Genomic DNA, 27,851 nt, shown 5'->3' on the forward strand with positions numbered 1-27,851 from the left:
CGGAAGTTTTGAATTTGAAAAATTTTATTAATTATAAAACATAGTATCGTTGAGTTAGTATCTCGTAACACAAGTCTCAAACATACTTCGAGGATACCTTAATCTGTACCATTTGTCCAGAATAATATTTAATATTTTAATATAATTAAATAAATTGCCGTGTGGTTCCCGGCACCAATACAAAAAAGAATAGGACCACTCCATCTCTTTCCCATGGATGTCGTTCGTAAAAGGCGACTAAGGGATAGGCTTACAAACTTGGGATTCTTTTATAGGCGATGGGCTAGCAACCTATTGTCACTATTTGAATCTCAATTCTATAATTAAGCCAAATAGCTGAACGTGGCCATTCAGTTTTTTCGTGACTGTTGGCTCTGTCTACCCCGCAAGGGATATAGACGTGTCCATATGTATGTATGTATAATTAAATAAATAGTACATTCTCTATTTATAAATAGTGTTGAATTCTCTCACTAGATGGAGCTAGATGTGAATTTGTCCCGGGAAGGCGCAGAGCCCTGGGGCTTCCGGCTTATCGGGGGCACCGACTTCAACATGCCTCTCACAGTTGTAAAGGTAGGTTAGGGGATAAATGGGGACAGTCAGGGACATCGGTCAGTTCAGTCGCGTATTACACATTTGCTGTGCCCGCGACTTCGTTCGCGTGGCATAGTTATTTTGGACGTCATTGAAGCCCTCAAGGATGAATAATATTCCCCATTTCCATTATTTCTTCGCTCCTTATAGTTGCAGCGTGATAGCCTAAAGACTTCCTCGATAAATGGTCTATTCAACGCAAAGAGAACTTTCCAATTCAAACCAGTAGTTCCTGAGATTAGCGCGTTCAAACAAACAAGCAAACTCTTCAGCTTTATAATATTAGTACAGATTTTTATGACTTGTGGTAGGTATATAGAAATCGCCACAGGTTTAAAAATAGGATGTGTAAATTAAACAGTTGACAATGACTGACAATCGATTTCTTCATTTGTCAAGTAGCCAATGATCATTATTGAGGCCTGCCAATTAATCTATTTCTGACTGACTTAATTCAATGTCAGAGGGGTTCCGATGTTTTTTTTTCTAATCAAATACTTTTTTGTACGTTTATTGTGACGTGTGGTTCCAGGACACCTATATTCAAGAATAGGAACATTACATCTCATTTCCCATGGATGTCGTAGGTGGCGACTAAGAGATAGGCTTACAAACTTGGGATTCAGAGTTTGAATTGTATCAATTTGCAAACAAACTAGAAAGCCAAATAAAGACTTAAAACATATGTGACATAATAAACCAAAAGATTCAACAAATAAATTAATAATAAAAAAAACAAAAAAAAACTTGGCATTCTTATTTTAGGCGATGTGCTAGCAACCTGTTTGAATCTGAACTCGCAAAATTAGTCGCCTTTTACGACGTCCATGGGCAAAGACTGAGTGGTCCTATCCTATTTTTATTAGTGCCGGGAACCGCTGAACGTGGCCCATCAGTCTTTTCAAGACTGTTGACTCCGCCTACTCCGCAAGGGATATAGACATGATTATATGTATGTGTGTTTCAGTATGTGTGTTTATCAGGTTCTCCCAGAGTCGCCGGCAGAAAAAGCGGGGTTGCAAAACGGCGACACGGTGTCGCGGATCGACGAGAAATGCGCCGGCGCATTGTCGCACGATGACGCGCGACTAATCGTCGACAGTGCAGACGTTACTCTAAAACTTGGCGTGAAACGGTGAGAGTAATCTTATTATTTATTGTCATAGACGTAAGTATGCAATGCCGTGTGGTTCCCAGCACTAATACAAAAAAAGAAAAGGACCACTCCATCTCTTTTCCATGGATGTCGTAAAAGGCGACTAAGGGATAGGCTTACAAACCAACCTGTCACTATTTGAATCTCAATTCTATCATTAAGCCGAATAGCTGAACGTGACCATTCAGTCTTTTAAAGACTGTTGGCTCTGTCTACCCCGCAAGGGATATAGACGTGATTATATGTATGTATTCTATGTACATTTAAAGGTAATCAATGTCAATAACCACAGCCAAATATTGATGTATCTATTTATAAGATTGATTATTAATCATTTAACCTTTATTTTATAAATAGGTTGAAGGTATAGGTGGTACCTACCTTACGATTTTTTTATAACCACTTGCATTTCGATTTTCAAAGAAAACGACAGTTTGAAACGACATTACGGTTGGTCGATATTGAAAAAAAAATAAAATAATAATAATGAAGTTCTATCTGGTCTATAAAAACAAGTAAGAAGAAGTTTTTATTTTTTATATTTTTAAAAGTGCGACAATTAATATGCGGTGGTGGTGTTAAGTTTGAATATTTTGTTTGTTTTATTTATTTTTTTCTCATAAATCTTTTAACGAAAATATAGTATCGTAATGGTATCGTTGTGAAACGGAACGTTGGAATAAATAACAAAACTTAAATGTAATTAATAAGTTTTACAGGTTGCCTAGAAAGTTAATGAAATAATTAAATATTAATTTCTCTTAGAAAAGTATTCCAATTTAAAACGTTTATAAACAGTTTAAGTTTTAAATTAAATATTCCAATTTTTTTAAATTTCTTTATAAAACTCTTTTTAGTTCATAATAACATATTATAATCAATTAATTAAAATGAATTCGAATTAAAACTAAAACTACTTATAAAAAAGAAAGAGAAAAGATGATTACAAACTTCACTTAAATAAATATAACAAATAATAAAAAAAAGTTAAGTGGTCATTGACAATCAATGTTTTTTAATTAAATTTGAAATAGTTTGTAAAATAAAAAAAGAATCTATAGTGGTCATTGACCATCAAAGTTATTTTTTTACAAAATTTTAAATAGTTTATTTTAAAACTGCCACATATTTATTTACTTTTGGTATGTTAGTACCTGTAATAAGTACATAGGTATATTATTATCTAATCAATTGTTAGTTATTAATTATTTGAAGATTTGAAGCATGAGTTATGAAAAATTGAGTGATGTTTCTATAATGGCGCTTGCGATTTCAAGATCCAGATCAAATTATGATTACAATGTATGTTTGGCATTAAACGTATTCTTTTATAAACGACTTGCTGTGCCCGCGACTTCGTCCGCGTGGAATAGTTATTTTGGGCATCATTGAAGCCCTCAAGGATGAATAATTTTCCCCGTTTTTTTCTTCACAATTTTCATTATTTCTTCGCTCCTAATAATAGATGCAGCGTGATTTTATATAGCCTAAAGCCATCCTAGATAAATGGTCTATGCAACATCGTCGTAAAAGGCGACTAAGGGATAGGCTTACAAACTTGGGATTCTTTTTTAGGCGATGGGCTAGCTACTTGTCACTATTTGAATCTCAATTCTATCATTAAGCCAAATAGGTGAACGTGGCCATTCAGTCTTATCAAGACTATTGGCTCTGCCTACCCCGCAAGGGATATAGACGTGACCATATGTATGTACATATGGTCACGTCAGATACATACATACATATGTATGTATGTTATGTATGTATCTGACGCTGTACACGAGTACCAGTGACTAAAGTACATTCTCTTCTCATTCCAGCGGCCTCTACGACCCAATATTGGACAATTACGAGCCAATTTACGAGGACTTAGACCAGATAGAGCGGGCCGGTATCGACCAACCGTCGCAGCCAACTGAGGTACACGACACCTTCCAAATCCAGCAGTTCCTGGACCCCAATCAGGATATATTCCCTCGGGAGGAACTTGGTGAAGAACAGCCTATATCCAGGTCCCTGACTGCTTCCCCTTTTGTCCTACCCGCTAAGCCTTACAGACCTTTTTCCACTGAACCTTTACCTCAGATACCCCCTTTAGAAGACCCAATTATCCTTAATCCTAATTACAGAGATGAGTTTGGTGAGATACTTGACGGATTTGAGGAATTCAATGGGAAGTATGAAAGCAGGTTCAAGTTGCCAATTTCTGAGCAATATGATCCTAATTGGGAGAAGAAGGAGAAAGGTAGTGTGGAAAATAAAGGCATTGAAGTGAAGATGACGCAAATTGATAATGAAAATGTTAGCGGGCTGGTTGCAGTGAAAACGGATGTCAATGTATCTATTGAAAAAGAAATAATTAAAGAAGATATTGCTTTCATGAAGAAAATGAAACAGGAGATTGACATGGAAAACATTGAAATGACCGCGACTACAATTGTAGATGAAAGCATTGAAAAAGCTAAGACAGTAGCTGAAGAAATAAAGAGAGAAATTGATGTGGAACTGTCTGACGTCAACAATGTGGCGATAGTTAACTCGAAATCTGTTTTCAATTCACAGTTGACTGCAGAAACCAATTCTGAAGTATTGAATACAACTTCACAAAATTCAGTTCAAAAGATGGAAACCAAATATGAGTCCTCACAAGCTGACGTAATATCTGAACATGAAGATCTGGGTATTGTTAAGCGAGAAACACGTGTTGAAAAAGAAACTAGTGAAACTCATGATGATGCAAAAACTGAAGTGAAAGTTTCCAAAAAAGTTGAACAATTCGAATCAATTAACACAAAAGATAGTGTGAGTGATGAAAGAAAAAAATCCGTTCAACAAGAAGTGGAAGAAATTATCGAAACAGGTAGCGTTAGGAGAAAGTCTATGATGTTTGATAATGAAGAAAACAGTGTTGATAAAATCAAATGTGATGTTGAACACAAAACTAAACATGATAAGACTGAAACTAAGAAAGAAATAATTCATAATACTTCAAATAATATTGACAAAAAATCAACAGAACGAAAAGTAAGCAGCACCAAATCTTCTTCTTCTGAAGCTGAGCACAGAGCGTATTCGATTGGCTTAAAAACAATTCCAAATATAAGAGGTACAGTACATTCTTCTTATCATTACAATTTGTTACTTCAAACGTTCTTTTTGCACCTCACTGATGTTATGGTTGCTTTATCGAGATTTATTTTATCTCAACCTATTTTTAATAAGGATGAAGAGAAACAGGAATCAGTTTCTACTCAGGAAATGAGGTCAAGTTCTTCTGAGAAGACTGAAAAAGTATCAAGGAAGCACGAAAATTTGGACCAGGTATCTGAATTAAAAGCAGATAAAACAGAAATTAAAGCGGCGCAAAGTACTATTGTTCAGAAAGAGAAAATAGAAAAGGCAGCTGTAAAAGAGAGGAATGAACAGAAGGATAATATAATTAAGGAAGAAACAAAGGTTTGTGATCAAATCGTCCAAAATTCAAACGAAGCAAATCGTCTAGAGAAAGTCCAACAAACAAAGAGTCAAATACAAAATGAAGTCGCCACTTCAGAAATAAAAACACATAAAAAAGCTGCATCTGGTTCAGAAATGGCACAACTCAGTGAAAAGAAATCACAGGAGTTGACAGTCAAAATGGACGCTGTTATTTCTGAATTCGAAAATAAAACAGGCATTGAAGATGATACTGAACGTCGTAGAAGATCTAGGAGTCGTAGTCAAATCGTAGAAGAAGTGATGAAAGAGAGCGACCCATTAGAATGGTTATCCAAAGTTGATAGCAATAAATCTCAAGAAATTACTGAACTAAAAACATCTTCTAATGAATGTCGCAGTTCAGTTGAATCAACTACTACAAAAATTGAAGTAAGTACTGCAGTCATATCAGCTGCTGAGAGAAAAGTTGAAAGTAGACACGGGTCAAGAGCGAGATCTTCTACGCCTAATGAAGGAAAACAGATGTATGTGGCTATCGTTGAATCTCATGTTTACACAAATAAAGATACTATTTTACTTGATGAAACTGATATATCTGAATCATCTTCAGTTGTTGAAGAGTCAGTTATGGATTCTACAATGGCCGTGGCTTCAGAAAATGTTGTGATGGAAAAATCAGAAGTAACTATGTCTACAAGTGCATATCAAGATAAACAAGTATCTAATCAAATGAAAGTCCAAGAAGCAAAAGTACTTGTTCAAGAGTCAAAACAACAACAACACAATGTCGAAGATTATAAATGTGATATTAAAACTAAAGAAGAAGTTGTTCTACAAAAAGAGGAACTAGCTAGTACAAATCACGATTTAAAAATATCTAAACAGAAAGAAGTCCAAGAAATTAAAGAGATTAACAACCAACAATCAAAACAACAAGAAAAAGTTGAAGATTTAAAAATTGATATTAAAAAAGAAGAAGTCACACAAAAAATTAGTGAATCTGTGGTTGATGTTCATGAAAGTAAACAATTATGTATTGAAAATAAATCTGAACAAGTTATTCAGGAATCCAAAAATGTTGATAAATTCCATGTTGAGTCACAAACTAATATTTCAAAGAAAAGTATAATTTTAGAGCAAACAAGTGAACCTGTTGTTGAATTATATGAAAGCAAAGAAATTAAAGAGGAATTTCATAAATCGTCTGTTAAGGAACAAAGCTTAGACGTAGCTAAAGAAGATTCAGTCATTATACAAGAAATAATAAGCGAGTCTTCAGCTATTGAAGATAAAAATGATACCCATGGTTATGTAGAATTAGCAAAAGAAGAGTTAACTGAAGTCAAAGCACAACAAATCGCGGAATCAGATGTTAGTGCTGACATCAAAATTAACAATGTAGAAATCAAAAAAGTTAAACCTCAATTAGAATCAGCGGCTTTAAAAATAGTGAAAGAAGAAGTCATTGAAGTCCAACCTTCACCGGAAATTTTAGAATCAGAGGAAACCAAAGTGTTGAGAATCGAAAAAACCGTTGACATGTCAAAAGATTTAATTGTCGAATCAGACACTCAATATGTGGACATATCCGGATCAAGTTCTATGGATTCCGTTGGTGCTTTGAATAAAACATCCGTTCAAGAATCAACTTTCACCGCTAAACTATCACAACAATCTGAGACATCCTTTACTGCATCATCTATTTCGCAGTCTGTCCAAGAGTCCACGTTCATTTCAAGATCAACGGAATCAAACGCCCACAAATTAACTCTCAATACTGACATAGCCCAACAGAAGACGTTACAGCAACAATCATCTGTGAGCAGTGATGAAAATAATAATATAGATACACCTACTCCTTCCACCGTTCCTCCTACACCTTTAACAGATGAATATGTGTTTAAATTACAAATTCCTTTACCTAAAACCAGCGGTACAGTTATTCCCTTGGACTTGACTCCTGAAGAAGAAGAGCCCCATATAGTTAAAAAGAAATTAGTGCCTCATATTGAAACAAATTTAGAATCACCTATTATTTATGATCCTCCATTGCCCTCGCCTCCTGGGATTAAAGTTACATCTCCAGTTTACACAAAGCCTGGTTTAAGGGGAGGAGATATAAGAGCTTTAAGAAAGGTAAGAGCAGAACCATTAAAATCTGTAAATTATTATCTGTAAAAACAATTTATGACCTATTTATTCTTGTATAATAAACACAAACATTATTCTGACAATAACAATCGCTTGAACCAAGAAGTGATATCTTAGTAATACATACATTTGTACATCATTTGTCAATTGTTAAAGTATTGTATATATTGTCAAAATTACCAGCTTCACTGTGATCATACTTGTACTAAAAAATATATAAGATAATAACAGATCTTCATCTCACACAATTTTATTTGACATGTAATGACCTAATAATAAATTTGAATATTTGACATGTATCTTAGCTATTCGACATTGATAAGAACAAAAATTATCAAATAAATAACTATACTGCTGGGCAGTCTGCCATACATCTTTATAACTTCAGTGTTTAATTCAATTCATTTACAGTTTATCATTGTACGCATAATCACGAACACTGACATATAATTTTTTTTGAGCAGGAAGAAATATTGGAAATTGAGAGGAAATCAACGCTTCTAGCATCAGCTATAGACAAGACTATTAAAAGCATTGAAGAGTATAAAGAACAAGTCGGAATGGAAACCACGGCAGAAGTTGAAGAATCAACAATTACTAACAGTTTTACTAAAAATGAGAAACATGAAAATGAAGAAACTAGTATAATATCCACGACACGATTGGAAATTAATAATAAAATTGAAAATGAATGGTCAAGTGTTGATAAACAGATCGAAGCTAACAATATAATTTTGACGGAATTATCCAAAGTTACTATGGAAGAGGACAAAGTTGAATCGAACTCTGCAGATTCAGTTAATGGCAATATTGAACTAAACTACATTAAAATGAACGGAACTGAAGATCAATCTGTATCAGAAATGGTTGAAGTTAATAATTCCAAACATGATATAAGTACGACGGAAAATGTCAATGCAGACATCAAAATTGATGATACTCACGAATCAAAAGTGTGTGTTGCAGAAATTGTTAACAAGACGGAGTTAACTCAATTGGCTAAAATAGATGATTGTGTAACTAATGGTGTTAATGAAATAAGGAATGTTATTATCGATGTTGGAAGCGTACCTTCTAAAGAAGAAGCTGTTGAAGGAAATGAAGATCCAATGAAAGGATTCAGACCAGTCGTCTTCAACCCTGAAACTAGGAATCCACGACCAACTGGTGTTTATATTAACTTTGTAAGTTTCATCGTTATTTTTGGGGTCTTAGTTAGTCTTCCTCTGTGTAAGTCTTAGTCTCCAGCCATACATACATACATATGGTCACGTCTATATCCCTTGCAAGGTAGACAGAACCAACAGCCTTGAAAAGACTGAATGGCCACGTTCAGCAATTTGGCTTAATGATAGAATTGAGATTCAAATAGTGAAAGGTTGTTAACTCATCGCCTAATAAGGAATCCCAAGTTTTTAAGCCTATCCCTTAGTCGCCTTTTACGACATCCATGGGAAAGAGATGAAGTGGTCCTATTCTTTTTTGTATTGGTGCCGGGAACCACACGGCACATAAATAATAATAATAAACATCGGTTGACGTTAAATGAATTACTTAAAACTAAGCTTACTGCCGCTTCCAAACCGTCAGTGCAGAAGAAGCGGCAACAAACTGCACTGCAGCATTTTCTTCAACAACGTCAACTTCACAATATCAATTAAACTTAGAATAGAATGTGGACGAAAGAATACATTGTTCAGATTAATATATTTTTCTCATCATGCCCTGGCCGGGATTCGAACCCGGGACCTCCGGTGTCACAGACAAGCGTACTGCCGCTGCAACACATAGGCCGTCATAAACTAGTTATAAACATACATACATACATATAATCACGTCCATATCCCTTGCGGGGTAGACAGAGCCAACAGTTTTGTAAAGACTTATGACTAGTTATAAAAGTTACAAATATTTCCAGCCCGCCCAAGATACTGGTAGGCCTTACACTACCCCAACCGGAGAATTACTTGGCACTCATCAAGGAATCGTCGATGGACTAGAAGATGCTACGGTTGATGAAGAAGTCGCTAGTGAGTTTTCTTTTTTTTTTAATAATAGTGTTATATTTTCTGAATAAAAGTCGTAGTTCCTTACATTCTTTATTATTTTACTGTTACCTACTACAAAATAAAGTAAGAGCACATTACGCCATGTTGCGTCTTTGGAAGAGAAGGGAAAGACCAAAGACAAACAATAACTTAGAAATAGTCAATCATAGACTTCAGTGTTGCCAATATAAATGTACTTATTTCTAACAAATAGGTATGTCTAAGATTAATGGAATAGTGCCGTGTGGTTCCCGGCACCAATACAAAAAAGAATAGAACCACTCCATCTCGTTTCCAGGATGTCATAAAAGGCGACGAAGGGATAGGCTTATATAATTACTTGGGATTCTTCTTTTAGGCGATGGGCTAGCAACCTGTCACTATTTTAATCTCAATTCTATCATTAAGCCAAATAGCTGAACGTGGCCATTCAGTCTTTTTAAGACTGTTGGCTCTGTCTTCCCCGCAAGGGATATAGACGTGACCATATGTATATATATATATATGTCTAAGATTAATGGAATAATAAGTTTCGTGAAATTAAATGTTTTTTTGTTACATTATTTTTATGTATATGTACTTAATATTATAAAGCTGAGGAGTTTGTTTGAACGCGCTAATCTCAGGAACTACTGGTTAGAATTGATTCTTTTTGCGTTGAATAGACCTTTTATCTAGGAAGGCTTTAGGCTATATAACATCACGCTACACCTGTTAGAAGCAAAGAAATAATTGAAAATTCGAAAAAACGGGAAAAATTATTCATCCTTGAGGGCTTCAATGATGCCCAAAATAACTATTCCACGCGGACGAAGTCGCGGGCACAGCTAGTTTGCAGTAAAGAGTTTACAATCAAACAAACAACCAGTGTCGTGTGGTTCCCGGCACCAATACAAAAAAGAATAGGACCACTCCGTCTCTTTCCCATGGATGTCGTAAAAGGCGACTAAGGGATAGGCTTACAAACTTGGGATTCTTTTTTAGGCGATGGGCTAGCAACCTGTCACTATTTGAATCTCAGTTCCATCATAAAGCCAAACCGCTGAACGTGGCCCATCAGTCTTTTCAAGACTGTTGGCTCTGTCTACCCCGCAAGGGATATAGACGTGATATGTATGTATGTATGTAAACAACCTTTTTGCAGAAGAACTTGGTAAACCAGGCATGACTGAAGAGAAGATAGCCGAATTAATATCTGGAGAGTCGGAAATGTTGAGAGAGGCGCATGTAATGGGGTAAGCATCATAATGTCACAATCTTTTTGTAATTTCGCAATTTTATTTGTGTCGTGTGGATCCCGGCACTAAAGAATAGGACTACTCCATGTCTTCCCATGGATGTCGTAAAGGCGATTAGGCGAATGGTTAATTTCTTAAAGATTCTTCTTTGAGGCGATGTGCTAGCAACCTGTCACTATTTGAATCTCAATTCAATTATTACATCTGAACGTGGCCTGTCAGTCTTTCATAAACTCATGGCTCTGTCAACCCCGCAAGCAGTAAACTGAGTGCCCCCTTTCAATATGCAACGCAATTTACCAAACATCCTGTATGAAATAGACGTTCAAGTAACTAATTTTCTATTTCTTCATTTCTAAGATTCGTTAGGTACATTTCGTGTCATATTTTTCAACCATTTTGTATATTCCATTATACTCGCTCACTCACTCACTGACATTTTTATACTTTTAAGCTCATAAGATAAAAAATCAACATATTTCATTGTTGTAACTTTTTTTTACATTTTCAAAACACTGCCATTGTCAAATTCATAATTTCACAATGTTCAGTAGCTGAATCTTCACAATTTAAATTTGAAAACATTCACAAATTCATTCATATGATTATCATATAATTAGTTCATCTTTACTTTCAGACTAAGTATAAATACCTACCTGCATATTTTATCTAGAACAGAATAAATTTGTTTTCAAATTTGGACACAAAGTATCACTTATTTTGACGTCACATAACTTATATCTATGTAGATAATTGTATCTACTACCGCTTCCAAAGCGCTTAAATAAAAAATTAATAAATTTGTCTTTGTTTTTTTTTATAGTTTACCGATTTTCTGGCAATATCATTCAAGAATAGTTTCAGTTACAATTTGATTATTGTATGGTTTTTTTATTATAAACTATCATGATAGTGTTATTGTTTTTTTAATTACAGACATAAAATCACGTATTTTTCCGGAGGCGTAGGTAGAGACTACATCATTCCACTTGCCACGATATTTGCATACTTCTTTCGCTTCATCCACATTGATAACTCTCTTCATTCAAGCTCGGCGTTTTTGGGTAATCAAGGACGTCCATAAACTTTTTTAAAATTAATTGAAAATATTTTTATCAATGTGAAAAAAGGGTAATCACCCCTGTCATTTCCCTTTTTTTTAAAGAAAACAATTGACGATAACTTTTTTGCTCCGAAATTGTAGTTTTACACGAGATTTTCTGAATGTTAAACATATTAGGGATCAAGCCATCGTTTCTATCATATCTCCAACCTCCACCAGAGCCTCTATAGCTTACAACACAAATAAAAAAAAAAACAAAATGGTTGAAAACAGATTGACACGCGTCATTACGTCTCACATGAGCCGCGCTGATGATGCTTCCAGCGTTGACTTCAAACGGATCAAGCCAATTGTCGAGTCTCTAAAAGACTCAGAAGTGTTGAAAGCGCTGAATGAAGAGTTGATGAAGACGCAGAAGGAGAAGAAGAAAGAAGAGAGGAAGTGGACTACGTTTTTGCAGAAGCCTAAGAGAGCGGTGCCGAGAGCAAAGTTCGGTTACCACGGATATGTCGAGCAGGAGATAAATATTGAGGTGAGAATCAATCTTAAAATTACGTACGTAACCTTTTTTAAATACACTTTCTTGTACACATATCTACATACATTCATATAGTCACGTCTATATTCCTTGCGGGGTAGACAGGGCCAACAGTCCTGAAGAGACTGACAGGCCACGTTCATCTGTTTGGCTTTATGATAGAATTGAGATTCAAATAGTGACAGGTTGCTAGCCCATCGCCTAAAATAACAATCCCAAGTTTAAAAGCCTATCCCTTAGTCGCCTCTTACGACATCCACGGGAAATGGGGTAGAGTGGTCCTATTCATTTTTATACGGGTACCACATGGCACACTTTCTTGAAAACGGCGGAACTATCTTGAAAATTGCATCAAAATCGGTTCAAATAATCAATTCTATCATTAAGCCAAACAGCTGGTCGTAGCCTATCAATCTTTTCAAGACTGTTGGCTCTGTCTACCCCGTAAGGGATATTGACGTGATTATGTGTATGTTTGTAAATTGCTTCAGCGCAACTCGAGATTATACCGGACAAACATTGTATACTAACCGATGCTCTTACGGTGAGGGAAAACATCGTGTGGAAACCTGCACATTCAGGCAACTGGATGTGTGACCACGATCCAAATATGAGTCAGGTTCCCCTGCAAAGGTTGCGGAGGTCAGACGGGAGTCGCGTCGTCTAAAAATTTACATACATACATATAATCACGTCTATATCCATTGCGGGGTAGACAGAGCCTACAGTCTTGAAAAGACCGATAGGCCACGTTCAGCTATTTGGCTTTAAGTTAGAATTGAGATTCAAATAGTGACAGGTTGCTAGCCCATCGCCTAAGAGAAGAATCCCAAGTTTATAAGCCTACCCCTTAGTCGCCTTTTACGACTTTTACTATTCTTTTTTGTATTGGTGCCGGGAACCACACGGCACTAAAAACTTGACTCGCACAAGCCAGATTCGCGGCCAATTCATATTCATCTTAATTGTGCATTACTGCCAAAAATAACAGATATAATTACACAATATTTGGCTTCTATTACGAACACTAGAAAATTAATTATAGTTTTAGATCAATATAAATTTCCTATTTCCGTGTAGTATTGAAACGTCAATATTGGCAGGCCATCAAGGTGTTATAACCATGTTTATAGATTCAAATGAAAATTATTATTAGTATTGTTCTATCAGTGACAGTGTGTGAGCGTTGACAAGTGTTGATTTAGGTGAATTTTAAAAATAATTCTATTTATGATGTAATATATTTAACTAAATTTCTACTAAATTTGAAATTTAGTTAAATATATATTACATTTTAATTTTTATACATAGAGAGAGATTAAATCATCCATCTCTTTCCCATAGATATCGTTAAAGGCGACTAAGGGATAGGCTTACAAACTTGGGATTCTTTTTAGGCGATGGGCTAGCAACCTGTAACTATTTGAATCTCAATTCTATCATTAAGCCAAATAGCTGAGCGTGGCCTATCAGTCTTTTCAAGACTGTTGGCTCTGTCTACCCCACAAGGGATATAGACGTGACCATATGTATGTATGTATGTAGAGAGATTAAAATTTTAAGAGAGCGTAGGTCGAATCGATTTTTATAGAGAGAGATTCAAATTTTAGATAGCGTAGGTCAAATAGGTAAGGTGCCCGGTTAAAATGCGTAATGCGCAGAAAGGGACGGGTTCAAATCCCACCTCGGCCATGTACCAATGACTATTTCCGAAGTTATGTACATTAGTTTGATAACTAACCGATGCTCTTACGGTGAGGGAAAACATCGTGAGGAAATCAGCACGTTCAGGCAACTGGATGTGTGACCATGATCGATCCAATACGGGTGAGGTTTACCTGCAAAGGTTACGGAGGTCAGACGGGAATAGCTTCGTGTAAAAACCTGACTCACCCAATCAAGGATCCATGGTCAAAGTTTCCATGATTAAAATATTATATGATCTCAATTCTAAAATGTTTATATACTTAAGTATACTAAGTATACTTAAGTAGGTATATAAACATTTTATTTTATTATAAAAGTTACAAAAATTGTATCGCGGATTTTTTATAGATGTATTAAAAATTTACAGAAGTATATTGTATGAATATATAATGAACCGTGTGGCCAGCGCATTTAAGAACAGATTTTCGAAAGGGCTTTTTTTCCCGGATTACTTTTTAAATATAGATTAATCTGTCTGAAATCCAATTTTTTCAAACATTTTAGTTTAAACACATAAAAAATAATTATTCTGAATATGTCACATTAATATGATTTCGTACCAAAAATGTCTAACCCTTTTGTAGTGATTAAATGAAAGTATTTTTCTTCAGTGTTAAGTAAGTAAGTGAGTAAATGCTTTAATGTTCACTAAAGTAGTACATTACAAATATAAAACAGTACAGTACGAAGGCGGATTTATACCTAAGTGGGATCTCTTCCAGCCAACCTGACAATAAGAGGATCACATGCAAAATATGTACTGATTGTTTTTTTTTTTTACAGGCTCCGTACAAAGTTAAAATCGTAAAGCAGCCAAAACCAAAAGTCGCTCCAGATTATAAACCAGAGGTAAACGTGTGAGGGAGATAGAAATAATCACCTTAATTAACCTTAATTATAAATTAATCTTAAAAACTACAGACTTTTTTACTTAATTTTAAAGTTGTATCCCTCTATGCTACTTACTCACTAATATAATGAATGCTTCCTATTTATCTTGATTGACTTAAATAAATTTTAAGAATAAATAATATTTCCTAATTGACATATTTACATAAACCTATTTAATTAAATAAACATTTTATTTTTCAAAGGATTTTTTTGAAAGACTTAATTGTGATTGTTATTTTTTATATTTACATTCACTCAAAAATAATTAAAAATTTATAATTTGTAAAGTATTGTTTTTATTTTATATTAGGTTCTGTTTTGTTTCTATTAATATATATTTAAATGTAAATTCACATTTAAAAGTAAACTGATAAATGATGATGGGGTGTTTTAATAAAATGTTTTTTTTTTTATTTTTTAATTTAATATTTAAAATTATATATTTCCGCAGTTCAGAAATCGGAGTCGAAACAAAAGCGGCTAGTGACCAATATGTTCATGAGTTTGTATTGTACCACGGTTTTATTTTTATTTTTTATCTGTATTTTTTTTACATAAAAAAATGCTTAATAGTTATTTTTATTATAGAAGTTACATTATATTGTATCGCGGATTTTTTTATAGATCTATTAAAAATTTACATTCATGAAGTATATTTTGTATATGCCAGCGAATGCAAGAACAGATTTTCGGAAGGGCTTTTTTCCCGGATTACTTTTTAAATATAGATTAATTTGTCTGAAATCTAATCTTTTTAAACAAAAATATGCCTTTAGCAGTTTTTCACAATGTATCCTTGTAATGGTGAAAGAATATTTGAAATCGGTTCAGAAATTAGTTTTTGAATTAAATCGAAAAAAATTACTAAATAAAATTACAAATCTTTTGTCTTTATTATAAGTGTGGATTATTTTCTGTTAATCTAATATTTAAAGAGAAAACTGACTGACTAATTGACTGACATATCATTGCACAACCCAAAACCTAGCTAGCCTAGCGCTAGGACTAAGAGAAAAATATAACACTCGTTAAATTTTTCAAGAAACGAAAAAAAAAAACAAGATTGAGACCCGCCATTTTGGCGTGTTCATGGAGCTATAAAATAAAATTCCAAATTTAAATTATAGTGACGATACCGCTTTGTCTCCGGTTTCTTTCTAATGGCGGCTTTTATCCATTTGTCAAAATATTATTTTTTTTTGAGAAAATTGGCCTTCGCCTGCACTTTTCACGTCAATTAAAATTTCAATAAATTAAATTAATATTATATGTAATATATTAGTTTTTGTTAAAAAGCTACATCTATCTATCTAATATATTAGTATTTCTCATAATCTTCCTTCCGATTGTAATTAATTTCGTACGAAATACAATTGAGTTTCAATATGTACACAATTCTTTTATTATTTAATGTAGGCTTCTATCGAGTGTCAATTGCTGTCAATGGTCTGTTACCAACATATTGTCTATTGTTTTTAGGCTGATGTATGTGTTTAGGCTACCAATATTTATCTAATATACAGTTTCAGTCATATCCGTTAGGCCTAAATTGGATCCCATAAATAAATTAATAACATGACAAATTTGAAGACTGCTTACGAGTTAAATTTTTTGGCATAATCATATTTTGCATAATATTTTAACATATGGAAAGTTATGAGAAACGATGATTATGCCAAAAAAGTTTTATTTAGTCGTCACATTATGCTTTAAAAAATTATGGGTCCCAATAATGGACTAAATTAAATAAATGTAGTAAATAATTTATACCAAAATTTATGCATTTTATAACCTAAAAAGAATTGATAGTTTCGTACGAAAATATTTACAATCTGAGAGTAAGGATTAGAAAATTGGAAATTTTGCTTAAGATTTAAAGAAACAAAAATCTGAAAGCGGAATTTCAGTCAATGCATGTGACTATGCATGAGTTTACACACTCACTGACATACTTACATTTATCCATACACAGCCATACTCATAAATCTTTGTCAATATGTTACATTTACATATTCGAAAAAATTACCGGCTTACCTACCGTAAAAAGTTAAATTTTCCATAAAAAGAAACTCCGGGAAATCCGGGAAAGAGGCGTGATTTTATGTATGTATGTATGTATGTAAAAGAAACTTAAATATATATAGCTGTTATTCTCTTCACATTATATATAATACAAGCTTTTACCAGCAGCTTCGCCCGCGTGAATTAAGCGCCGTCTACAAAAAGCGATGAATTAAGCGCCGTCTACAAAAAACAACGAATTTAGCGCCATCTACAAAAAACAACGAATTTAGCGCCATCTACAAAAAACAACGAATTTAGCGCCATTTACAAAAAACAACTAATTTAGCGCCATCTACAAAAAACAACGAATTTAGCGCAATCTACAAAAAACAATGAATTTAGCGCCATCTATAAAAAACAACGAATTTAGCGCCATCTACAAAAAGCGATGAATTTAGCGCCATCTACAAAAAGTGATGAATTTAGCGCCATCTTCAAAAACAACTAATTTAGCGCCATATACAAAAAGCATCAATTTTAGCGCCATATACAAAAAGCAACGAATTTAGCGCCATCTACGAAAGTTCACAGGTTTCTTCTTTCGGATTTATAGTATTAGTTGGAATAAAGATGTATCAATTCCTTTATAAGAAGAATTAATATCTACCTAACCACATTTAAATGCTCCTTGTGTATACCAGTTTGTATCCAAAACCGATTAATAAAGAGTTTCATCACACTGTTCATATATTCGATTTTAATAAATAAAAGTATATATAAATAATCACGTTTTATTCCTTATGAGGTAGACAGAGACACCAGTCTTGAAAATATGTCCAAAAAGCATACGAAAGTCGAAACGTCCATCACATCACATCACATCAGACTCAACAGATCAAACAATATAAATACCATCTTCATCACATTAAAACACCACCTCTCCTAACAGAATTTCGACACAGGACCACTCCCGTGGGAAGAGAGGGCGTTACACGAACCGCCCCCTCCTCCTGTCGCACCTGAAGATCCAATATTAGTCCCTGAAGAGGAACCGGAATTCCTGGAGGCGGTTGATCCTTTGCCGGAGAGCGAGGTGCCAGATTTGGAAGACACTGGTGAGTTGGAGAATTATTTTGTTAAAATTTATTGCCGTGTGGTTCCTGGCACCAAAAGAAAAAAGAATAGGACCACTCCATCTCTTTCCCATGGATGTCGTTAAAGGCGACTAAGGGGTAGGCTTATAAACTTGAGATTCTTCTTTTAGGCGATGAGCTAGCAACCTGTCACTATTTGAATCTCAATTCTATCTTAAAGCCAAACAGCTGAACGTGGCCTATTAGTCTTAACAAGACTGTTGGCTCTGTCTACCCCGCAAGGGATATAGACGTGATTATATGTATGTATGTATGTATGTAAATTTATTAGTACAACTAGCTGTGCCCGCGACTTCGTCCGCTTGGAATAGTTATTTTGGGCATCATTGAAGCCCTCAAGGATGAATAATTTTCCCCGTTTCTTTTCACATTTTCCATTACTTCTTCGCTTTTAAAAGTTGCAGCGTGATGTTATTGCAGGCTTCCTCGACAAATGGTCTATTCAACACAAAAATAATTTTTCAATTCGAACCAGAAGTTCCTGAGATTAGCGCGTTCAAACAAACAAACTCTTCAGCTTTATAATATTAGTATAGATTTTATTGAACTGCTGATCAATAATTATTTATATACGAATTCATTTTTTTTTAAATAATAATTATGAGACATTTCAATATCACTTAATAATTGTCATATATTTTGGTTTCACAATATTGGTTGACGTCAAATAGATTATTTAAGACTAAGCTCGCTGCCGCTTCCAAAGCGTCAGTGCAGAAGAAGCGGTACAAAACTACACTGCAGCATTTCCTTCAATAACGTCATCTTCACAATTTTTGATACTTAGAATAGATATGTGGACGAGACAATACGTTGTTATGATTATTAATTTATTTATACGAAATTAATTTAATTACGAGGTGAATTAAAAATATGGTAGGTAGTATTGTACATCATTATTATTCAGGTATACGTCTTCCTACACCCAAAACTGAGGAAGAAGTAGACCAACCAGCCCCAGAAACAGAAGCAGAAGTGCCACAAGAAGAGGCTCTCGAACCAGAACCTCAGCCAGAACAAACAGAAGAGAACAAAGAAGAAATGGAGAGCAGAATTGCTGATCAGTTGATGTCCAGTGTGCAGAATATGGTTGGTGAGTATCGGTTAAATTTAGTTTAAAATAATACATACATATAGTCACGTCTATATTCCTTACGATGTAGACAGAGCCAATAGTCCCGAAAAGACTGAATGGCCACGTTCAGCTGCTCGGCTCAATGATGGAATTGAGATCCAAACAGTGACAGGTTGCTTGCCCATCGCCTAAAAAAAGTGATCGCAATTTTATAAGCCTATCCCTTAGTCACCTTTTACGACATCCATGGGAAAGAGATGTAGTGGTTCTATTCTTTTTTGTATTGGTGCCGGGAACCACACGGCGCAGTTTAACATAAATATGAAATAAAAAAGAGAAAAGCTGTTGGTTTAAAGTCTTCAAGATATGTCTGCGAAATTTTTTATGCGAAATTTTATACAATGAAATGTACAAAGTAAGGGTTCCAATTTTTAAAGTGAAATATGCAAAATCGCTAAACAGTGAACTTTTTTTATGATTCATCTTTAACGCACACAAAAACTCTAATAGTTTTGGTTACTTTATAAGAAAGACGGAAGTCCCAATTTTTTTTTACGAATTAATCAAATGATTAGTAAAAACTATAAAAAATAAGATAAACTTCGTATTTTAACATTAAGTTTTCGAGGTAAAGCTAATTTATGTTATTTGAAATTGGTCAAGAATAGATATAGTTCGTATTTCGTTGCAGATCCGAACGCCTCGCTGGAGCAGCAGTTAGCTCAGATGCGTGCGCAGTTGGCGGCGCTTGCGCAGCTGCCTGGCGTCATCCAGCAGACCTTGGAAATGGTGACGAGGCAGCTTAGCCAGTTGACTCATCAGGTAAGGAATGAATTGTACAAGACTGCAATGTTAAAGGGTCAGGTCAAAAGTACCCGAAACCGCCGAGCTTGCATGAAGAGAGTTATGAATGTGGATGAAGCGAAGGAAGTGTGCAGAGATCGTGGCAAGTGGAAAGAGGTAGTCTCTGCCCACTCCTCCGGAAAAGAGGCGTGATTTTTATGTATGTAGGTATGTATGTATGCAATGTTACCTTTTTTTAAACAGTTTTTTTTAAAACGTAGGTAGTCTCAATTCTATCATTAAGCCAAATAGCTGAACGTGGCCATTCAGTCTTTTCAAGACTGTTGGCTCTGTCTACCCCGCAAGGGATATAGACGTGACTATATGTATGTATGTAGGTAGTCTCGCTTCTAAGTAAGATTTTATTTAGAAGCGAAACTTATATATAAAATTCTCGTGTCACAATGTTCGATCCCGTACTCCTCCGAAACGGCTTGGCCGATTCTCATGAAATTTTGTGAGCATGTTGAGTAGGTCTGTGAATCGGCCGACATCTATTTTTTATACCCTTTAGTGATAACGGTTGTCCACCCTTAACATTTATTTTTTAACTAGAAATTACTTTAAAGTTATTTATATGGCAAAACAACGTTTGCCGGGACAGCTAGTGATATATGTATAAGATTAAGTTTCTACCAATTTTTGTATGTATGTAACTTTCGAACAGTTAATCTGATTTTGATGAAATTTAAAAAATATGTAGAATCTATCAATAGAACTTTAAAATTCGTAGTGCATCGAAATCGGTTAAGTAGTTTTTGTGATATGCACAACTATGTAAAATTTAAAGTGCCCGCGCGGCCTAAGTTCGCGACATATGACTAGTAGATATATTCAATTGACCTAATTTTAAATACAAAGAGTAAGACGTTATGCGAAATGATGATTATGCCAAAAAACTTTATGCAATTAAATACTTAATTTCGTTATGTTATTATTTATATAAAACTGTTAAATTTAATACATTTTAAATATTTAATTTAATACATTTTAAATTTATATAATAATACATTTTAAATTTATATAAAACTGTTTTCCAATAGCGTGACGAGTCAGTCAGCCGCAAAACTCCCTTCAGATCGGTCCGTGTAATTTATCAATTTTCTTAATAACAACGTGTGTGTGTAGTGAATAAATCATTTTCTTTTCTAGCAGTATATTTGTGTTTTTTTTAAAAAGGACCCACGCCATCCTTACTGTTAGAACCATCTCGATGTATGTATATAATAAACAGTATGGACGCCATTACGCGTGCAAACTTACATAACAGGCATTGTAAATTATTATTTTTAATTTGACGGCCTCTGTGGCGCAGCGGTAGAACGCTTGTCTGTGACCACTGAGGTCCAGGGTTCGAATCCCGGCCAGGGCATGATGAGAAAAGAACTTTCTCAGATTGGCCTGGGTCTTGGATGTATGTTTATCAATATAAGTATTTATTATAAAACATAGTATCGTTGAGTTAGTATCTCGTAACACAAGTTTCGAACTTACATCGGGGCTAACTCAATCTGTGTAATTTGTCCCGTGTGTATATTATTTATTTTGTTTCAGGAATCCGTATCGATCCAATCGTGCCAAGAATCTCGACAGCTCGCTATCGAACAAAGCCAAGAGTGTGTTGAAACTGAAGGTATTTGAACTCAGCTAAAATTACGAACTAAATTGATTAAATATAAGGGAATGTTGTCATGTAAGTAAAAAAGATGTAGTTACGGGAATAGAAAAGGGTATGTCAAGATGGTTTGGTCATGTGGAGAGGATGAATGAAAGCAGGTTGATTCAGCAGATATACAAGGAGAGTGTGGAGGGAAAGGTCGGAGTGGGAAGACCTAGACGAACGTATCTTGATCAAATTAAAGACGTACTGGCAAAGGATCAGGTCAAGAGTGCCCGAAACCGTCTTGCATGAAGAGAGTTATAAAGGTGGATGAAGCGATAGAAGTATGCAGAGATCGTGGCAAGTGCAAAGATGTAGTCTCTGCCTAGCCCTCGTATGTAATTTGATTAAGCCACCAGACTCTACATCTTTAAATTTGCCAATGATTACTGCATACTTCATCCACAGTGGTCACTCTTTTCAAGGCAAGCTCGTCTGTCAAGAGTCAAAATTTTTCTTGACGTCTTTCTTTAGGACAAATACATTTTTTTTTATACAAAAAAGAAGCTTTTTATGAAACCCTTACTTTATGCAAAACAATTTACGCGTTTTAATTTAAGCACCTAACTCTGAACGTCTAACAGTCTATTAAATTATAAATATTTATCATCATGCCGAAAACGTTTCAATATTTGCAGTCACCGATAACCAAGGAACAATGATATCTGAAGAAACCGGAGATGTCCAAATGGAAGAACAAAATGAGAATGAACAAACACACATGACCGTTGAAGAGGTCAACGAGACACCGAGCCTCACCCAGGAGGAGATGGAGAAGTTGAAGAAGGAAGAAGAGGAAATGTTGGAAGAGCAGAGGAGAATTGAGAAACAGAAAAAGGTAACTTATGAAATTTATTTATTATTATTTATATATTGGGGATAGGCTTACAAACTTGGGATTCTTTTTAAGGCGATGAGTTAGCAACCTGTCACTATTTAAATCTCATTTTTTATCATTAAGCCAAATAGCTGCACGTGGCCATTCAGTCTTTTCAAGACTGTTGGCTTTGTATACTCCGCAAGGGATATAGACGTGACCATATGTATGTATGTGTATACTTATGAAATTTATTTATTATTATTTATATATTTATGTACATCAAGGAAAAAATAAATAAAGACATAAAATAATAAGAAATTCAGTACAAGGGTACAACTTATTTCTAGAGGAATTTTTTAATTTAATGAAAGAGAATACAAAAAGCTATTTATAAAAAAAACTTGATTAAAAATTTAATTTACAAATTGTACAGTCCCTGCAGTGCCGTGTGGTTCCCGGCACCAATACAAAAAAGAATAGGACCACTCCATCTCTTTCCCATGGATGTCGTAAAAGGCGACTAAGGAATAAGCTTTTAAACTTGGGATTCTTATTTTATGCGATGGGCTAACAACCCGTCACTATTTGAATCTCAATTCGACCATTAAACCACACAGCTGAACTTTGCCTTTCAGTCTTTTCAAGACTGTTGTCTCTGTCTAACCCGCAAGGGATATAGACGTGACTATATGTATGTACGTTCCCAACTAACCAACATAGGAGATGATGGAGCAAATGCGCCAAGACCAAGAATCTAGGCAGGTGAAGCAGCGTCCGACACCACGCGTGGGTAAACCCAAGCCGGTCTTCGGGAATGGCGACCAAGAGAGACCTATGGTGTTGCCAGGCGGCAGAAAGTGGAGGGGGCCCAAGGACGCGTACAACGAACAATTCATCGCCGAGACTTTGAGCGCTCAAGCGGAAATTATTAAAGGAAAAGCCAAAGGGTTTGTGTGAATTTTTGATAGAATTAGATATTAATAGAATAGTGAATATTAGAATTGATGGATCGTAGTAAATTTTTGGGTCGTTTGAGTTAAGGCTGGTTGTAGAATTGCGCATAATGTTTTTTCTCAGAAATAGTGAATAGGCATTATTTGAGATTGCGTGTACCATCTTAGGACTCGTCTTGCTTACCACCAGGATGAGGGAGGCATTACATCAGCCTGCTTTTTGCCATTTTACAAAAAAATAATAGCAGTAAATGTAATAAAATATAGTTTTTATGATTCAATATCGTGATTTACATACGATATTGTTCTTTTTGTAATAATACATCGCATCTTCTTACGAAGTCTGTCAAAAAAAAACTGTCATTCATTTATTTGTTTCCGTTTTGAGGTCGTTACGCATAACTTTTTAACATAATTTTCATATACCTACACTAAAATTATTTGGAAAAAATGCAAAAGTGTTATGTCATTCGCAGTTATGTTATCGACCGAAAAAGAAATATTTTTATGTGATTCATAATGTGTATTACTATTTTCATTAGAATTATCATTTTAGGATGTCATATGAAAGCGACTTACTGCCATACGATGAGAGGTTTGTCATATTTCATACATTATACATTTATTGCATGTTTTATACTTAACTATATAAGACCGTGAAAAATAATCCATAGTATAAATGTAAATTTTATAATTTAAAATGTGTACATACATATAAACGTATTTATGTGACTTACATTGAAAAGTGATACCGGGAGGTCCCGGATTCGAATCCCGCTCAGAATATGATGATAAAAGAACTTTTTCTGATTGGCCTGGGTCTTGGATGTTTATCTATATAAGTATTTATTATAAAATATACTATCGTTGAGGTTAACTTAATCTGTGTAATTTGTCCCGTATATATTTATTTATTATTTATTGTACCGCGCAATTTTTATATTAATCTTTATGTTATATATTATACATATAAAATTATAGCCGCGTGGTTCCCGGCACTAATACAAAAAATAATAGAACTACTCCATCTTTTTCTCATGGACGTCGTAAAAGGCGACTAAAGGATAGGCTTATGAACTTAGAATTTTTTAGACGAGTAAGAGCAGATCGAATAAGAAAATCAATATTCGACCTAATAGACAGTGTTTAAAAAAATGTCTTTATTATAATTTCAAGATCTTATACATTTCAGTACATTCTTATAAAAATGATATTTCACACTCATAAAGTCATGACATGAATTTATGTATAAATTTAGTTTTATGTGATTTCGATTATTAGAAAACATTTTGTGGTATATGTTGTACGTTTTGTATTTTTAATTATACTAGAGTGTAAATTTGTTTACACAAAGTCGGTTTGCATGCGTATTTTTTGTCATAATTTTTATAATAAAGAAAGTTGAAATTATGTCTTAAATAATTATGCAAAACGATTCTAGAATTTTTGTGTGTATAAGTATTTGTTGAATGTGTAAATATGTTATGTCATAATAAATGTAGTCCAAGAAATTATTGCGCGGAATTGATAACAAAATGTAATTTTTAACATTAATTTCTGACACTGTAAAAGTTTGACTGTATTTTCATAAATGTCTAAATAAGACAAAATAAAAATGTTATCATAATATCAAAATGTGCTTCTCAGCTGAATGTTTTATCTATACTAATATTATAAAGCTGAAGAGTTTGTTTGTTTGTTTGAACGCGCTAATCTCAGGAACACTGGTTCAAATTGAAAAATTCTTTTTGTTTTGAATATACCATTTATCGAGGAAGGCTTTAGGCTATATAACATCACACTGCAACTATTAAGATCGAAGAAATAATGGAGAATGTGAACAATTGGGAGAAATTATTCATCCTTGAGGGGCTTCAATGATGCCCAAAATAACTATTCCACGCGGTCGAAGTCGCGGGCACAGCTAGTATGTAATATTTTTATTATAACTCAAAATAACCGCTTTTTGCATTCATTCGCTGTTATATATATGTAAACAAATATGTTAGGTACAGTTATCATATAATTGAGGCTTGCTTTTTTGCTGTATGAAAATATGCCTGTTTTTGCGTGTGATATATTTGTTTGTTTGTTTGCATGTGGTGTGATGCAGATTGAAAACTGGAACGTGATTTGGCCCTGGGGTGACACAAAATCATACAATAGGCAGTATAGGTACGTATGATTTCTTTACAGTTAGCTCTATAAGCTCAATGAAGTTTTATATTTAAAAAAAAAAATAACATTTTTGACGTGAATAACGTGTAACGCCTGTACGCTGAATAAAATATTAATTTGATATATGTTTATAAATATAATATGTTTATGTTTTGTTAATGTTTTGATCGTTAAATAGTGTTTATTACCTTTAGTAGTTTTAATTTTGGCCAAAAAAATCGATAAAAAGTATTAAAAAAAACTATTTAAGATACCTTATTTTGGATTGACTTAGTCACCTTATAGTGCATTTCTAAAACACGTTCCAGGGAGTCGAACTGCCATCTTGTGGATTTTCACACACTCCGCGAGAAATACGTTTTGGTTTTTGATAAAATTGTTGACGTGAGTTGAAGTTTCGATATAAGTTGTCTGTGCATAAATTTGTTTGATCTCGTCACACGTTTGAATAAAATTAAAAAAAAAAAACATTATAATCATAGAGACATAGTTAATTTTCATACTCACCGCATTATGCTTTGCACAGGCATTAATCCATTTGGCATAAAAATATATACAGTACTTGAGAAAAAAGCCTCGATATAAGCTCTTTTCATTGAACATTATTTTATTTCTAAATTAATTAAATATTCATTATCTTAAACATTTCAATCTTAATACCACAAATATGACAGAAGAATATATTTTATTTGAAGTTAAACATATATGTATAATATTTAAAAGACTAACCTTTTCAGTAAAATCATAACACAGAGGCAGCTACCTAACTATAATGCGCGCTTTTGTTATGAAGCTTAAAATATAAGCTTTTATAATAGTTTTTTTATTAATAATATGATTCTCGCAATCCAACAAATTTATCACAAAACTCTGTGAACAGGATCAACTTTTTGAAATACGAAAAGCCTCCGGTCTCTTTGGATCATCTTCAACACTCGGATGTTTATAAGCTGGTCCACAATATGGACCAAACTCCCGTGAGACGAGTGGATATGCTGACACCGGTGGTAGCCGAAGCTGATTATAGAGAGGTCTGTATGATCTGTGTCTTATACTAGCTGTGCCCGCGACTCCGTCCGCGTGGAATAGTTATTTTGGGCATCATTGAAGCCCTGTGGTTCCCGGCACCAATGAAAAAGAATAGGATCACTCCATCTCTTTCCCATGGATGTCGTAAAAGGCGACTAAGGGATAGGCTTACAAAATTGGGATTCTTTTTTTAGGCGATGGGCTAGCAACCTGTCACTATTTGAATCTCAATTCTATCATAAAGCCAAATAGCTGAACTGAGACTGTTGGCTCTGTCTACCCCGCAAGGGATATAGACGTGACAATATGTATGTATGTATGTTGAAGCCCTCAAGGTCGAGTAATATCCCCAGTTTTTTTCACACTACACACACATCGAGATTTGATTTAGCAGACTATCTCACGATGATTCCCTATAATAATAATGTAGTATTGTAGGTGTGGAAATAAAAAAGGGTTGTCTATAAGCGCAAAAATATGAGCAAAAAAAACGCAAAATAGTACCTTTGCCAAGTCAAAACATGGCATACTGTTTTTGTGGCATAATGATTCTTAAACATAACATTCTATTGTTATGCCCAACATATATATAGTTCTATGTAAAAAATGCATGCATATGAACAATATGTTTATCAATATATTTCATGGAAAATCCGTATGCGAAAGAACTATTAGGACAAATGAAATTATGCGAAAAACAAATTAATAATATAATTTCTTTTTTTTCAGAAATGCCGCTCCATTTCGCCGTGTGTGGGTCGCATGGCACAAGAACAACACCAAGATTTTCCCCAGCAAGTCCAACCTTAAAAAATAATAATTACCAGACCAGATACATATATTATAGATAAATTGATAGATAGCGTTTCATCCAATGTTTTCCCTTACCGTTACACAAGTATGTATGCTGTTGAAAATTCTGTGGTGTATATGCGTAAGAAGATTTAATTTTTAAAAAAAACAAGTTTTTATTTTAAATATGATATGAATTAAAAAAAAATAACTCAATGAACAAAACGTAAATATGGTTGTCATCTATTTTTATGTGCGTCTGTTACCCAAACAATGTCTTTTGTAACTCTTTGATTGTTGAAATAAATGTTGCTTCAAACTAGATCTACTTTTAATTACTACTTAAATACCATTATGGTTAACAGTGGTCATAAAAAAATTAGACCGTGTGCTATTTATTATATATTCGCGGATAAATGTTTCTTACTCGTGGATGTCATAAGGTGATCTATAATAAGGCGGGTTAGTTTTATCCACTTTTGGATCGTGTAGATATAGGCAATTTTCAAGCCTCCT

General features: G+C 34.2%; 1 protein-coding gene across 1 annotated transcript; it reads left to right on the forward strand.

The window, feature by feature from the left end:
* Positions 1-477: 477 nt before the first annotated feature.
* On the forward strand, positions 478-27,383 carry LOC106132224 (titin). The gene is made up of 18 exons (XM_060952161.1): positions 478-576; positions 1,581-1,732; positions 3,574-5,624; positions 5,682-7,351; positions 7,804-8,526; positions 9,261-9,372; positions 10,535-10,625; positions 11,965-12,223; positions 14,720-14,785; positions 17,781-17,946; positions 18,893-19,078; positions 19,752-19,882; positions 21,458-21,536; positions 22,202-22,401; positions 23,104-23,336; positions 23,893-23,931; positions 26,395-26,545; positions 27,273-27,383. The coding sequence occupies exons 1-18, from the start codon at positions 478-480 to the stop codon at positions 27,351-27,353; spliced, it is 6,489 nt and encodes a 2,162-aa protein (XP_060808144.1). The 3' UTR covers positions 27,354-27,383.
* Positions 27,384-27,851: the final 468 nt, after the last annotated feature.

Source organism: Amyelois transitella, chromosome 28 (genome assembly GCF_032362555.1).
Source record: "Amyelois transitella isolate CPQ chromosome 28, ilAmyTran1.1, whole genome shotgun sequence".
NCBI classification, from domain to species: domain Eukaryota; kingdom Metazoa; phylum Arthropoda; class Insecta; order Lepidoptera; family Pyralidae; genus Amyelois; species Amyelois transitella.

Excerpts from the sequence above, each read along its gene's own strand:
- LOC106132224 (XM_060952161.1), top strand. The coding sequence starts at position 478 with ATGGAGCTAGATGTGAATTTGTCCCGGGAAGGCGCAGAGCCCTGGGGC. Across the intron at positions 19,079-19,751 it reads CAGTGTGCAGAATATGGTTG|ATCCGAACGCCTCGCTGGAG; the intron begins GTGAGTATCGGT and ends ATTTCGTTGCAG. Across the intron at positions 23,932-26,394 it reads TTACTGCCATACGATGAGAG|GATCAACTTTTTGAAATACG; the intron begins GTTTGTCATATT and ends CTCTGTGAACAG.